At 45.7% G+C, this 14,690-nt stretch overlaps 1 protein-coding gene across 2 annotated transcripts in view; it reads right to left on the bottom strand.

The window, feature by feature from the left end:
- Positions 1 to 2,314: 2,314 nt before the first annotated feature.
- CD82 (CD82 molecule) overlaps positions 2,315 to 14,690 on the bottom strand; it is a 39,605-nt gene continuing 27,229 nt past the window's right edge. For both annotated transcript variants that reach the window (XM_042038541.1, XM_042038540.1), the window contains exons 4-9: positions 13,241 to 13,365; positions 12,014 to 12,088; positions 7,220 to 7,327; positions 5,358 to 5,549; positions 4,985 to 5,068; positions 2,315 to 4,474 (exon numbers count right to left, since the gene is read on the bottom strand). In XM_042038541.1, coding sequence (XP_041894475.1) covers positions 4,397 to 4,474; positions 4,985 to 5,068; positions 5,358 to 5,549; positions 7,220 to 7,327; positions 12,014 to 12,088; positions 13,241 to 13,365 — 662 coding nt within the window. In that variant the 3' untranslated portion in view covers positions 2,315 to 4,396. The remainder of the gene's footprint in view (positions 4,475 to 4,984; positions 5,069 to 5,357; positions 5,550 to 7,219; positions 7,328 to 12,013; positions 12,089 to 13,240; positions 13,366 to 14,690) is intronic.

Here is a 14,690-nt window from a genome sequence, read left to right as displayed (position 1 = left end):
CTGAAGTCTACCACATTCAGCCCAAATCCTGAACAAAGCTGGCAGGCACCAGCCACACCACCACACATGGGAGAATTACAGGGAAAAGAACAGCTGCCACATGTTAAATTTGAGTATGTGCCATACAGAAAACAAGATGCACTGCAACCTATACACTTACCCATAGCCACACTAACTAATGCAATTCCTCTTCCCTCTCCAGAAGAAAAAAACACCTCATGGAAAGAATTATAGCAGCTCGTGAGTGCTTCACGATCACACAGAATGAGGAACGTCACCAGTTCATTACTAGGGGCCTTGCTTCAGGCCACAGGGCGGTCACAACTCTACTCTTGCAATATTAATTATTGGCCTGGGACGGCTATAGAGCAGCTTATTGGCTAGCACAAAATGCTTCCATGTGCTGAGCTTCTGCAGAGGCTGGCGCTGTGGGCTTTGCTAGACAAACACTGCAGCTCCCCAGAAGCCTGAGTGCTAGTTTGATTTCTAGTTCCAGCAGCAAACGTTCACCTCTGGAGAGCAGCTGGGAGCCTGGCCCAAGGAGCAGAAGCAGATTTCATGCTCTCTGAAGGTCTGAGGACATTTTTCCAGGGATCTTTTTTAGATCAGATTTATAAGTATTCAATACTCTCTCCTTCCCCACAGACTGCCAACTCAAAGGAATTGAGCATGGAGGGAAACAGGAAAAAATGGGGACAAGGAAAGAACCATGAGAATTGCCTCATGCTGAACTTCCAGAGCTAGGTAGAGCAGAAACACAAGAAAGAAACACAACTCTCACAGTAGTGGAAGATGTACAATAAAATATCTGTGTTCTTCTCCAAGAAATGGAAGGGAAAATTATCCCTAAAAATATCAAGCATGTAGCACAAATCGTTTACAAGGAGAATACATTTGTAATTACAAGTTATTTTAGCTACCCTGCTGCCAGGAGTAACCGGGAGCAGAAGGAAGCGATCAGTGTCATCTTCTCGTTCCCCTGGGACCAGCCCAGGCTGGGTTTTCTTGGTGGAACACCTCCCTCCAGTGGCCAAAGGCAAGTGGTTTCCACAGAGCTCGGGCAGTTGGGGGACCTAAGCTGCGGACAAGCAATTGTCCTCACCTTCCCTACTTTCTCTGTCCCGTTCCACAACAGGCTGAATGGAAACCAGCAGCGCCCTTGCCTACCTAGGAGCCATCAGATCAGGGCTGGCAGTTTTGCCAGGAAGTGGCGCCCTGGGAAAGCATTACCAGCTGATTAAAGCAGGGTGCTCCGGGAAACCAACCAGAAAGGAGAGACTCCCTACGAGCAAGAACCAAGATCTCCTCAAGCACAGCCAGGACAGCCGAAAGGAACAAGTTGTACTCACAGCTAGGACTGATCATTGCACCCTACTGTGGCTCCAGGATCCATTTAAGCCCCTCTTGCTCTGCACTCATCTGGTCAGGGTTACTGAAGTCTGGACTTAGAGCAGTTGCCACCAGTGTTTGCTGGTAACACTCCAGTACCTTCTCTGCAAACTTCGTTCTATTTCTTCAAACATGTATGAGGACTTAGGTCATGCTTATTACTTCCAACAGCAACAGCTGTAAAATTCATTAGCACACTACCTTAGGTTCTTCTGAGCCATTTTAAATGTCCAGGTGCACCAACATGGAGCAGGATCTGAAGGAATTTTGAGATCTAGCTCACATCCATTTCTCAGCCGCTTAGGTAACAAAAGCAAGATTTATGTATTTGGTCTATCTGCTTCTCAAGAGCTTTTCAGTCAAGATCAGCATGTGGGGACACAAACTACTGAAAATGGCTATCTAGCTTTCTTCTTCCTCACAGTGGCAGGGCAGGGGCTGAGGAACCTTTTTTTAAATAGCAGCCTGGAGGCAGAATCCTACTGAAGGTGAGTAGGAAAAAATTACATAGTTAAGCTAGCAAGAGCTGTATGCACAGTGGGCATAGCAGCAAGCTTGTATTTTATCAGAATTAGTCCTCAAGGTTTATGACTGCAGACTGTGCAGGTTTGAAGCAACATCTTCAAATACTTAGCTTAGGAGATAGCAGGTAATTCAAGGAACTACCACTCATTCAGCTCACCATAAGACAAACATACTTCATAAAACAAGACAAAGTTTCCTTTAGAATGCAGCCCAGAAAAATTGTCACCTCCCTCTGCTGGGCAATATCTTCACTGTCCACGCGGATCTCACACATGTGCCCAGACCAGCTTTTTGATACCTTGAACAAACAAGATGTCAGTAATCTGTATGTAAAGCAGAAAGGGGCGGAGAGGAAGCAGGGGGAAAACACTTCGATGCACAAGTCATAGGCAGAGATACATATTTTTTAGCAAAGTCTTTATTACAGAAATATTCACCCTCTAGACTTTTATATCTGTACATGCATTTCTTCCAGTAGGAAGATATTGCTAAAAACAGACAAAAACAAAAAAGGAATTCCCAGAATGGGCTCCTTTTTACTTGCTGCTCAGCATTGGCATCTGTAACTGAACAAGAATCTTACAAATAAGAACACATTATAGAATAGACTTTGTGTTACAAAAGCTAGCAAGCTTTACTGCTAAGGGTGCCTTCTGCTATAGCAAAGGTCAGCTTGAAGGATCTGTGCAGGAAGGGGCAGATATCTCAAAATTGCAAAGCCTTATCAGACCTCCATAAAAACCAGTTACCCAGTCATAGCTACTCTCCCCAGTCACTGCTCTCTCCAAAGATGAGGACAGAGCAGGGACCCACTGCTGGGGCCCTGATCCCCTGCACCAACCTTTCTTCCCAGAAGGAAAACCAAGTAGGTACTGAAACCATCCCTTGGAACTGCTGTGAGTGTTACTACTACCTGCCCCACCCCTGACCAGAGACAGTCCTGGAACCACCTCTGTAAGGCAAAGGCTCTCTCACCAAGTACCTTGTAACAGGTCCCTGGTAAGGACCACCCACTTCTCTCCCATACAACTTCCTGATGTCAGGGTGATTGTACCATGTGTAACAGCAGGAAATCTGCTGTGCCTCGGACACCTCCAAGAGTGAGGATTTGCACCCAGCTCTCTTATGTAAGCAGTTGGGGCAGTGTTTCATGTGCATTTCCTACTTTCTACTGGTCTACACCACTCTTTGCTGCTGGCCACTGGTAGAATAGAGCAAACGGCCCAGCCATTAGCACAGAAACCTGCAGCCTGCACAACTGCAGAACCTGCTACTTCTCTGCTGCAGTGCTGGCACTTGAGGCAGAACTCAGGATGCAGCCATGGCTCCAGACCACAGTGGAGTCAGAAAAATGGACAACTGAAATAAAAGCAATTTGTCTTTACATCCAAACTACACAACCTATACTGGGCACTGATAGCAGTGATATTTCTAATATACAGCATCAGCAATCCAGTCAGATCCCTCCATACTGATATCTAAACCCACAGCTAACAAATTTTATGTTCATGAAGGAGCAGGGGAAAAATCAAATTAATTGTAACCTCTATAATGTTGGCAACCCGAGAATGCAACCAGCAGAGCCAGCCTGGGGCTGAGTGCACACTATGCAGCAGTCTCTGAAGTACCTCCAAGCTGACAGGAGCCAGCAAAGCAGAGCTAGGGGAGAGGAAAAGGTAAAGAGGCAAATGGGAGAAACATGTAAGTGTCAAATCCAAAACCCAAGGGATCCATTCCAGCAGTAGCTGAGCACCACCACCACAATCTGCCAGGTCACACTAGGAATAAATAGGCAGGCTTGGCTCCCTCCCGGTGGCTTCTCATCACGCTCAAAGGGAAGAGCTCCACTGAAGGCAAGGCATAGCTGACTCCAGAAACAGGAGAAGCAAGTGTGACAGTAGCACTCTGTATTTCAGATGAGAACCTAGGCTGGAAGATGCATAGGACGAGCTGAATCAGGTTAACTGCAAGGAACGAGAAGGTCTATAAAGCATGACTAGTTATCACCACAAGTCAGTGAAGCAAGTGAAGCTACCAAAGCACTGGAATCTCAGCAGAATTCCTAGCTCATGGGACTTCAGGGGGGAGGTGAAAAGATGTGCAGGAGAAGAGCAAGGGGGAGAAATGTTGCTGTATGTTAGGCCCAGTGGGGTTGTAGAATGAAGATATGAATAGTATTGTTTAACATGGAGCAGGCAGCAAAAGCATTGTCCCCTCAGGTTAATTGGTGTCTCATGTGATATGAGACAGTTTAAGTTCTGCTTCTTGAAGTAGAAACAATCCAGAGGCAGGATGCAGGTGGCCCAGGGGCCCTATTGCCAGAAGATCAGGCTGTGTTGCAGCTCTAAAAGTTCTTAGCAGAGTGGTATCAGAAATGGGATGTCACAGGAATAATGGTCAATGGTTGGACAGTCTGGGTATGAGGCAGGAATGTTCTGTTTGCTCCTTTCTCTGTGGTGCTGTAGCTCTGGAGCCAGCCAACTCAAGACTTGGGCACTTTGGTGTAGTCTTCGCTGTGTATGTTCTTGCAAAGCGAAATGGACAGTATCATCCCCAGCAGCTGGAATAAGTATGAAGAATGGGAACAAAATCAGCAACCAGACAGGTAAGGTGGGAAGAACAGGTGATACAGGGGAGCAAAATACAGTGAACATCTTTTAATGACACCACACAGGTGAACAGAGTTGGTCCGCAACGCAAGGCAAATGCAATAATTGGAATGACAAAAGTTTGGGCTTCATAAAGATGTGCCTTCATCTGCAATCTATGTCATGGGCTTCTTAAGGCAACAAGTGGGATTTCACTAATATGGGATTTTGCTTGCCTCGGTATTCTGGTTACAGAATTGCCAAGAGTCAGATACAGCAGGAGGAACTACAAGCAGACAAGGCTTTGTTTGATTTTTAATCCAATCAATAAAAGCAGAGTTCAAAGGTCCAGGCAGACACAACCAAGAGCTAGAACTGCACTGCCATTAAAAACCAGGTGTCAATCACTTGAGAAAACAGCTTTGCCTTTAAAAGAGTCTCCATGATAAGACTGTATAGGTTCATGTCAGGAAGTGACTTACCTCTACAACAGCAACACCAGTGCAAACTCCAAGAATGATACCAAGGTTGTCCTTCAGCCACTGCTCTACACCATCCATGCATCCCTATAGAGGAAACATGGCCACAAAGAAGAGGTATGATTCCAAATATCTCAAAACTGAAAATCTGTAACATATCTTTGCACACAGGAATTATCCCAGTTACATGCTATACCATGTTTCATGGAAGCTTTTGCAGAAAAGGGCAGGATCCCCGTCACTCTGTCCCTCTTGCCCCAAATTCCCCAGGTACTTCAAGCAATAAGGACGTGAAAGAAGTGCTCTAAATTTTCAGGGGAGCAAAGACAAGGCAGCTTCAGTGGAAGCTTCACAGGGCCCAGACATGCCCACTCACCTGCTCATGAACAGGCCAGTCAGCATATGTTGCAGTGCCATTGACAGGGTCATCCAGAACACAGAAACCTCTTCCTTCCACTAAGTCCTTAGATCTATTGGAGCAGGAGCACGGATACTCAGTATTGCTTTTGTTCCTAAGAATCTCATTATTTTCCCATTCCTCTGCTCCAGTCCAGCCACAGCAGGAAATCTAATAATGGGAAAGAGGTCATTACAGTGTTACACTTTGCACTGGTAAGATAGCTGCACATGAAAATAAGCAGGCAGAAGTACTCAGGAGCTCTCTGTGAAACAAGTCATTTGCACACATTTTGCACAAATTAGCTGCATTAAACACCACCCCGGTTACCTATGTATAGAGCTGTCCAGAAGACAGGGACATTATTTCCTACTAAAGAGTCACTCTGCTAGCAAAACAAGAGTTAAAGTGCCCCGGGTCTCAGCTGTGGCCCCGCCGACAGCAGCAGCCACCGCACGGTGGCGTTCCCATGCCACCAAGCCCCAGCACATCACTGCACGCCAGTGCCCACCTGGATGTAGTACGGACCAGCTGGAGCACGGGATGGGGAAAACTTTCCATCCAAAGAAACACTTACATTCCTACAGAGCCACGTGATAAAACCCTATTTGCTGGAGGGGAAAGCACATGGGGAAGTCTAGCAAGGAGTAAGATCTTAAGCATGGATCACTGTGCTTGCCCAGTGGTACAGAGCAGAAAGGCTGTCTGTCAATGTCAAGGAAGAAGTTTAGGGAAAATCCTTTTCTGCTCAGAAAGGAAAAGTCATGTTTCTCTTATAATAGACATGAGATACAAACAGCTGAAAACTCACACCAGGACAAGCATTTGGTTTCCAAAAGAGTGTTGTGAAGACCCAGCCTCCAGAAGGAACTACCTCTCCCTCACGAGAAGTTTGGACTTTAACTCCAAGACTGGTTTACAGAACCCCACCCTCTTTCAAATGCTAACTCCAATGTGTGAGACGACATAGACCCCTAACACTCGATCTCTCCATCTCTGCAAAACATTTTTCTTCTGTTCCTACATAAAAGAAGGACTCAAGAACAAGCCTCTCTCCACAATAGACTGAGGCTTCTCTTGAGTTCACTAACAAGGAGTTGCAACTACAGTGACAAAACACATAAATCATTCTCCAAGGAGGAGAAATACTGCAGGTCAGTGTTTTGCAGACCAAAGAACAGACAGAAGACAAATGCTGCTACTTGTACTTACTACACATCAGTCCCATGTTGGGTATGTATTTAACCACAACAGCCAGCCAGCTCTCAAGCTTGTGGTTTGGCAGTAAACAGCTGTCATGACTCCAGAGTGCTTGAATATTCTCTAGCTGCTCAAGTGCTGACCCTGATGCTAAAACAGAAACCATGGGCAGTTGGATGGCTCCCAAGAATGCTGATACTTGCAGAAGAACCATCACAATAAGCAAGCAACATGTACCAAGTAGTAAGGCAGGTGGTGCTGCTGACTTGCCTGGTAATAAACTAGGGACTTTTTGCTACAAAAATCATGTGAAAAATGTTTTTCACACATGTTAGTATTCAGGAGGCCCAGCAGAACAAAGAGAAGTGTTGGAGTACCACTTGACAGATTGGATACATTAGGCCATGCAGCCAACACTACCTAGTTCTAACACGCAGCATGCAGGAATGGCTCAAGGTCTGACATAGAAGCAGCAAGCCAGACCATTTTCTAGTCTGCAGGCACCAAACCTCACAGGCCACTTTGTAGATCAGCCAGATCAACATGCAACAGTTGTTTCTCTGTCCTCAGCCTAGCTTTAAAGGTCATTGCCTGCACTGGCAAATAGCATCATCTACCTCTTGCTGCCCCCCAGGACTCACCTGCATCTGCACATAGTCCCACGCATCTTGCAAGTTCCTCTTATCTTCATTCAAAGGGTCATAATCTTTAATCAGATCCACAACTATGTCGGACAACTCAACTTTCAGCTGGCAAGAAAAAAAGAGGCAGGAGAGCTAGATTACCAATTCTTGTAGCCTTTTCTTCGGTGTTTCAGGTACATATGTAAAGCTACAGTCACTCATAAAAGCTGACTGCAAAACGTTAACAAAGTACAGGTAAGAACAGCAGCTTTGCTGCTGCAACAGCCAAAGCACCAGCAAGTCCTTGTGTGGGCACAGGGAAAGGGTACAAACCTGATGAGCAATAAGGAAACAGAACTGGGTATGGTTATCCTGCTAAGACACAGGCTGAATGACTAACTGCCCGCCCAGACGAGACAGATGTGCAAAGTAAGTGCAAGCTGAAGGACAACATTGCCTTAAGGACTCACAGGTCATGTGTTTCTAACCTCGTACTGCAGGCAAGACCTTGGTCCAGAATCTCAGCCACTGCAGTTCATCGCCACTGCTCAGGGAAGCTGTGAGCCACTCTGCTCCTGAATGCAGATGGGTTTTCTGATATACAGCTGGTGGAAACTTGCCTTTTTCACAAGGTGTTGATCTACCTCTCCCCAAACTCCCACAACTGCTGTTTCTATATTAGGACAGGAAGTATTACAACTACCTAAACTGCTCATTAACAGTCTTATCACAATGTTCGGTGTATCAAGTCATCCCTTCACCACCATTCCTTCTCCAGAGGTATTTACAACACCCTTCAGTTTGATGAGAAGTGCAAGCCACCACCTGGCAGACTTCTTCACCTTTTTCCTTCCCACCTCCTTCTGAAGCTCTTCTTAACCAGCCTGTACATGAGGACTGTTAAGGACAGACCCAGATTAACAAGAGGTTGGAAAAAAGTGTCATTAGACTGCCTGAGGGATAGGATAGAGTTATATCAGCCTAAGGACTATGATGTTCCCATCCCACATATTACCTTTTTGACTGTGGTGCTACAGCATATTTCAAATCAGTGGAAATGGGTTTTCTCTTCTCTTCTACTATCAGGCATTTTCAATGACCATGACAAACACCAGGACACTCAGTAAGAGGATGCACTGCCTACCGTTAAGAGAAGCTTCTCTATATCAGCAACTCTTCTTCCTTGGAAAACTGCAGCTCAGTTCACTGGGATCAGCTATGTCAGGCCAGACAGATGGGAGCTGCATGATCTTTCTTCTCATGATGTCTAGCTCTTCCCCTTTTAATTACTTCACTTCCCTTTTTCCTTCCCTTCAAATCAAGGCAACCTGACCTGGTTCTCACTAATGAGATTGGCCTTGGCTGCTGCCATAAGCCTTATCAGTTACTGAACCTCTGAGTTGCCACCCTGACCCCTCCTGCACACTGCTGCTCCACATGCAGTGGGAGGCAAGGAGAGCTGGGTTGGTTTTCCTACCCTGGGCCCATCTAGCCCCTTAGCTATTGGGTCAGATGGAGCCTAGTGTCACTTCTGCAAGAATCCCAGAACCCCACCACAAGCAAAGACAGGACGTGAACCTGATGCCCCCAATCACAGCTACATAGGGAAGCTGTGTGTCTGCTCTGCCCTCACTCTTACAAAAGAGCAGGCAAGAAGTCTTGCAAACAGCTCTTGTTTCAAAAAGTGAGGCATTTCAAATGAAAGAAAAAAATCAGGCATTCCTAGGTGTTTCAGCAAGCAATCTGAGAGAGGGGGAATGTTATGCAAACAATGGCACAGCTCTGGAGAGCACACACACAGGCAGCTTGCTTGTGGGTTTAACCGGCAGAGCAGCCCAAAGGGAAAACACAAGCACCTGCAGCTGGTGCAGAGGGAGCACCTGGCAGAGGAAAACTGAAGAGCAACAACCTAGAGAGGCACAGGGAACCGTTGGGCTTTCAACGTCTTCACCCATTTAAAGCTATCAGGACTCAGTACTGTGTGAGATATAAATGCCTCAGGAAATGGCTACCACTGCTTTCAGGGCTTCTTGCTCCTTCCCAGCTCTAGCAAGCACACTGTCAGAAAGGCACAATGCCACCACCTCAAAGAAGGGGCACCTAGATCCTAGGCACCACAGGCACAGCTCACTGACAGAAAGCAGCAAGGCTGTCAGTCTCCCCATCCCATGGGGTACTGAAGCAGGGGATGGGGAAGGCTGAATGCCAGAGGCAAGAGCAGATCTTCGATCACAGAATGGATTGCGCAGGCTTCTTCCCCTATTAGACACTGTCAGTCATCTATCCTGTCCCTGTCAGACACAAGCTAGATCCTTCCCTCAGCATTTATTAGCATCTAGGCTGCACACAAAACTAGGCTCAAAAAACCAGGAGGAACTCTCCTCTACCTTGTCACTTCAGATTCTGAAACTCATGCATAGTCCATAGCACCAGACAAGTCACTGCATGCAATCACACAGGCCTGTTTGCTGCAAGCAATAGCTAGCAAGTAGGGCTATTCCCAAAACACCACTGTTCTCCTTTACTCAAGGCACTCAGAGCCAAGCTGCACAGAACTGTGTGAACTAGGCCAAGAGAGAACTTGCCCAGGCTCTGTTTAGGGGCTTGTGAGTAGGTGAGTATCAACATTCAGTTCAGGTAGTAGAGTATCATTTGCAACATTTATGATGTTACTATTTTGTTGTTCATAAAAAAACCCCACCTCACAGTTTCAGTCATCAGCAAATGTAGGGAAACTTATGTTGCATCAACATCCTCCCAGAAGTACTGGGCAATTCCAGTCTGAAGGGGCATTCCTCCAACAATGCCCATGGGAGAGGCAAAGCAGCAGCCTCCCTGTCAGAGGCCCAGCCTTTTACAGTTACACTAACTCTGTTTCAGTTTACTTTCATATTTCAGTGTTGGGGAGGATTTTGACACCAAAAAGGAACAGATATGCCAACAATAACATCAAGTGAATCCATACAAATAAATACTTCAGTTACAAGTGAAGGAGCGAGTATCACCTTGTTACATTCTGGATCCGAAATCCTTTCCTTCACTCCTGCTATTCCTTGTTTTCTATCTAACCAAGTTCCTGAAGTCAGAAAGAAGTAAACACAAAGAACACAACAGATATCTAGGGACTGGCTGTTGAGCAGTTTCAGTGTGCCTCACTATGCTCCAAGCTGCCCTGGGATGACGTACAGCCAGCGAAGCAGAGCAACTCACACAGCAGCACTGAAGCGCAGCCCCAAACCTCTGTGCTGGAGGTTTCAGCCAAGACCTTCCTCAAACAGTTTTTCTTAGTGCTCTAGGCAGGTACTTTGGAGGATCCCTGAAACAGAATGGCTCTAGAAGAGCTTTTCCATTAATTTTGTACATTAGGGACTGAACAGGAACACCCGTTCAAAGCCCAGCTTCCCTGACCATTCTCCCAGACCTGTACAAGTGATGATCTCAGTCACTCCGGCTCCAACAGCTGTGCAGAACAACCCCCAGCACTTTTAAACTCTCCCTGGTCTGACTGAGGTTTAAGTGAAGAGCTACAGCTTAAAAGTTGGAGTTTTCTAGAGTAGATTGGCAGCTGGAAAAGAAATGCTAACAGAGATACAGAATTTCCTGATCTGAAGTCACATTTCCCCATTGCAGGGGAATGGCCATCCCCCCACCTCCACATCTGCATTAGTCAGAGCTCTGCGTTGAGAATCGTCTTTACACACCAGTTTTAGTCACTGTTTTAGTTTCTCCCTCAGCTTCTGCCAGCCCAGAGAGCAAGCTATGGTCACACCACATTTGGCAAGGAACCCAGCCAACAGCTGCTCACAGTCACCACAGTACAAAGCTCAGATCAGATCTGCTGGTGGCACGTACCTTCCCCCTGCCCCCAAACTTCTCCACCAGGCCCCATCCATAACTTCCTCAACCATTCTACTTTCTGTAAGCATCTAGCTAAAGGGTTGGCTTAGGAGAGGCAAGCACAGCCAAACAGTGGTATAGATATACAGTTATGTAGCCAAGGACAGGGTTACCCACAACTGGTACCAGAAGCCAATAGTGACCCCACAGCTATAACTTGTTCCTGCTGCATAAATGTGGCTCCCAGTTTAGCTGTCAAGTAGCTGAAGGCCTGACCAGGCACTGCCTTGGCTAGGAAACCTATAGCTAGGATGGATTGTTGCAATGCACTTAGGTAGCTCAAAAATTATTTCCTTTTACACTACAGAACATGTTGGAGCTCTAGAAGCACACACTGTGAAACTGCCTTCCTGACAAAGGAATCCACTTCAAAATATTAAACCACTTGGCTTTAAGCTCCAGCTGTAGAACAGGAACCACCAGATATCTGGGTTTGCTCCTGGGGAAAGAGGACAGCTCCTCCAAGAAGAGTTCTACACACTGATACAGAAAGACAGAAAGGACAGAACAAGGAGGAAGACCAGTCAAAAAAGCGCTCAGGCTGGTAACTCCTCAAGGCACCAGTGATGGCAACATGGTAGTAACCACTGCTACTACATGCCCAAATAATTGTCTACAGCAGGACCAAGAGGACGTGTGGTCTAAAGCATTCCAGGACTTTTTTTTCCCCCACTGTTCCCACTACCCAAAAATAAAGCCTGCATACCAAATAAAGCTTCATAATCCTTGAGAAAGCAGCACTATGGAGACAGATACAGAAAAATCAAACAGCAAAGCTATTAATCTGGGGTAGAGAAAAGGAGAGTCCAGTTATGCCTGCTAACAGTACAGCCCAGTTTGGAAGAAAGAATTTCTAGATGTCACCCTTCTCCCAGGCCAAGACCAAGGAAAAGACACACAGTAATAAAGACTTACTGTTTCTCTCTGGAAGTAGATGACCAGTGCAGCAGCAATCTGAGTTAAGAGGATTAACATGAGGCAGGTGAAGTACTGGAAACAAAAAACAATAGATGATCACTCTCAGTCTTTAGAAAGGTCTGTACATAAAAGTTAATAAAATTTCATATACAAGAGAAATTACAACATTGAGCTAACACCTCTTTGCCTGCAGACAAACTCTGCTATCAACAATGCTTTTCCAGGAAAAGGCTTAAGTACAAGCACCAACATCAGACCAGTGCAGTTCAGCACTTCTCCCATCAGGCCAACTGAAAGGCTTCAGGAGGGAAAGGGTTTACAAGCACTCTCTGCATGTGTCACTCCAGCTAGGACTCTCTCTCCCACATCCAACTCCATTCCCAGACCATTGTGGGCTCAGTCAATCAGTTGGACTCTGCCTACCCCAAGCCTCAACAGAAAGAAAAAAGAGTCAATTTTACAAACCTCCTTTTTAATTTTTTTTTTAAATCAATTACCTTTCTTAAAAATTGTATTTAATTTGTTTGAGGATCTAAATTTAAGATCCAGCAGCAAACTGCTGAGGTTACTTTTAAGTGGTGGCAGTTACTATTGTTAGACTAGGAGATGCTCCTAATACCAGGGCACACAATGTGTGCCATGCTTGGTTTCCAATACAGATGTGCTCTGAATACGCCAGAGTCAAGTAGCAGGCTGAGATGTATGAAGCTGGTATCATCTCACCCATCACGGACAGAAAATTTCCTAGAGATTAACTGTTTGAAGAGAGGTCCTGACACACAGGACATTCCTAGTTGGGTCTCTCTTGACTCTTGCACTTTCCACAGATCTAACACAGCAGGACACTGTCACTCTTCCTCTTGTCTTTCACTGCCCTTGGAACTTGCTCTTCCACCATTGAGAACGCAGTGCCAACTGGGAAGTCAGGGTGAGGGGGACAGGGTACACTTCTCAGCTGGCAGTCCTCAACCCCCTGTGTGCAGAAAGTGTCAGTGACATCCTCTCTCATTCAGAGTTACGAGCTCATTATCAGTAATGCCTGACGAGCTCTGCTGCAGTCTGCTGACGGCTGGAGAACTTAATGTGTGCAAATTAAGAACTAGATCCAAGTTGACCTAGCAGAAGTAACATCCCCAGGAGACTAAAGCCCCATCTATAATCCAACAGATATTTTGCAGGAGAGGTATTAAAGGCTGGCTCTAAAAGAGGCATGAATACTCTCACCAGACCCAAGAGACATCGGATTTCATTGACTGCACCAAGACAGCCCAGGAACCCCATCAGCATGGTGAGCGCCCCAACACCGATGAGGATGCATGCACCAGTCTTCAGGGAGGGAGATGACATCTCTGTAGGAGCCAGGAGAGAGAACAACATCAGCTACTGACAAAAAATACATCTGCCATCACCATTTATAGAACTGCCTCCATATCTACGGATAATGGTCTTTGTCTGCTACAAAGAGACTACATAGAGGTGTGACAAACGTGGTTGTCTTTTGATGAAGGTAAACTTAAAAGCCATCCTGCAGGTCTACAGAGTCTGGAAGACTCAAGGTCACTCCAAACAAATGGACCTTGTTTGGAGAAAGTTTTCTCCTTACTGAAATTTTACTCCCTCATGAATGTACTTTGAGTAAGATAAAAGATGATCTACTCCACAACTACTATTTGCTTCAATTCCCTTTGCTATCTTCAGAGAAGCTTTGTTGCAAGTCTTAAACCCCCTTTTTGGACAGCCTTTTCACTTTTAATACACTATTTCTTGTTGTAGCCATCCTGTTTTCACTTAGCCACTTACAGTCAACACAGAGACACACTAACTCTGTGGAGTGAAACATGAAGCAAGCTACAGCTAGTGTCGAGCACAGATGATGTGACAGGTTACTTAGCAAGTCAGTGCTGAATGGCTTGTGGCCAGGCACTTACAACAGGCTGTTGCAGCACCTGTGCACAGCACCCTGCAAACAGATGCTATTCCAGGATCAGAACAGATATAATGCTCAAATTAGCTACTTTTACAAATCCTCTTAGCTATCCCCTGCTATTGTTTGTAATGTCTGCACTTTTTAATGCTCAACAGTTTTTCAACCAAGTTTAGGTCAGACTATTTCAGACGTGCTGGTGCTGTCAGCCCTCTCCCCTTAGCATTTAGTACTGCAAGCAACAGAAGAAAAACTCTTACATTTGAGTTGGTCAGCAGACTATTTCTTGCAGAATAGGATTGGAGAGAGCAATCACTACGGCACAAAATTTGAAGAGATACTCTGTCTAGAAACAGTAACTAGGAACCTCATTTATCATTAAGAGACATAGGGAAATCTGCAAGCTGTGGAGTGTAGGGGAATTCTGTACGTCCAGTGATTAATAAAAATAACATTCTTAGACCTCAGCATTTAGTTTCCTGAACTAAAGAAGTCCCAGGAGGCAAGCTTCCTCTGAGCTCCTCCTGAAATATGTTAAAGGAGGATAATCAAGTCCAGGCTGATGCTTTCCCCCCAAATATATATTTCCTCCTACTTGTGATACCTGGCACAAGCCACCAGCTTCCCAACTTTTTTCCCCAAAATATGCTGAACAGAGGAAAGTTCAATTATGGAGAAATGAAGCAGATCCATTTGCTACACAGATCACTTCAGCCTTGATTAATTTCCAGGCCAGACTCTCCCTGGCTG

This window comes from Corvus kubaryi, unplaced genomic scaffold (genome assembly GCF_017639235.1).
Source record: "Corvus kubaryi isolate FWS band 111438036 unplaced genomic scaffold, C.kubaryi_AGA036_p1.0 37392, whole genome shotgun sequence".
NCBI lineage: Eukaryota > Metazoa > Chordata > Aves > Passeriformes > Corvidae > Corvus > Corvus kubaryi.
This window is presented reverse-complemented; position numbering and strand designations above follow the sequence as displayed.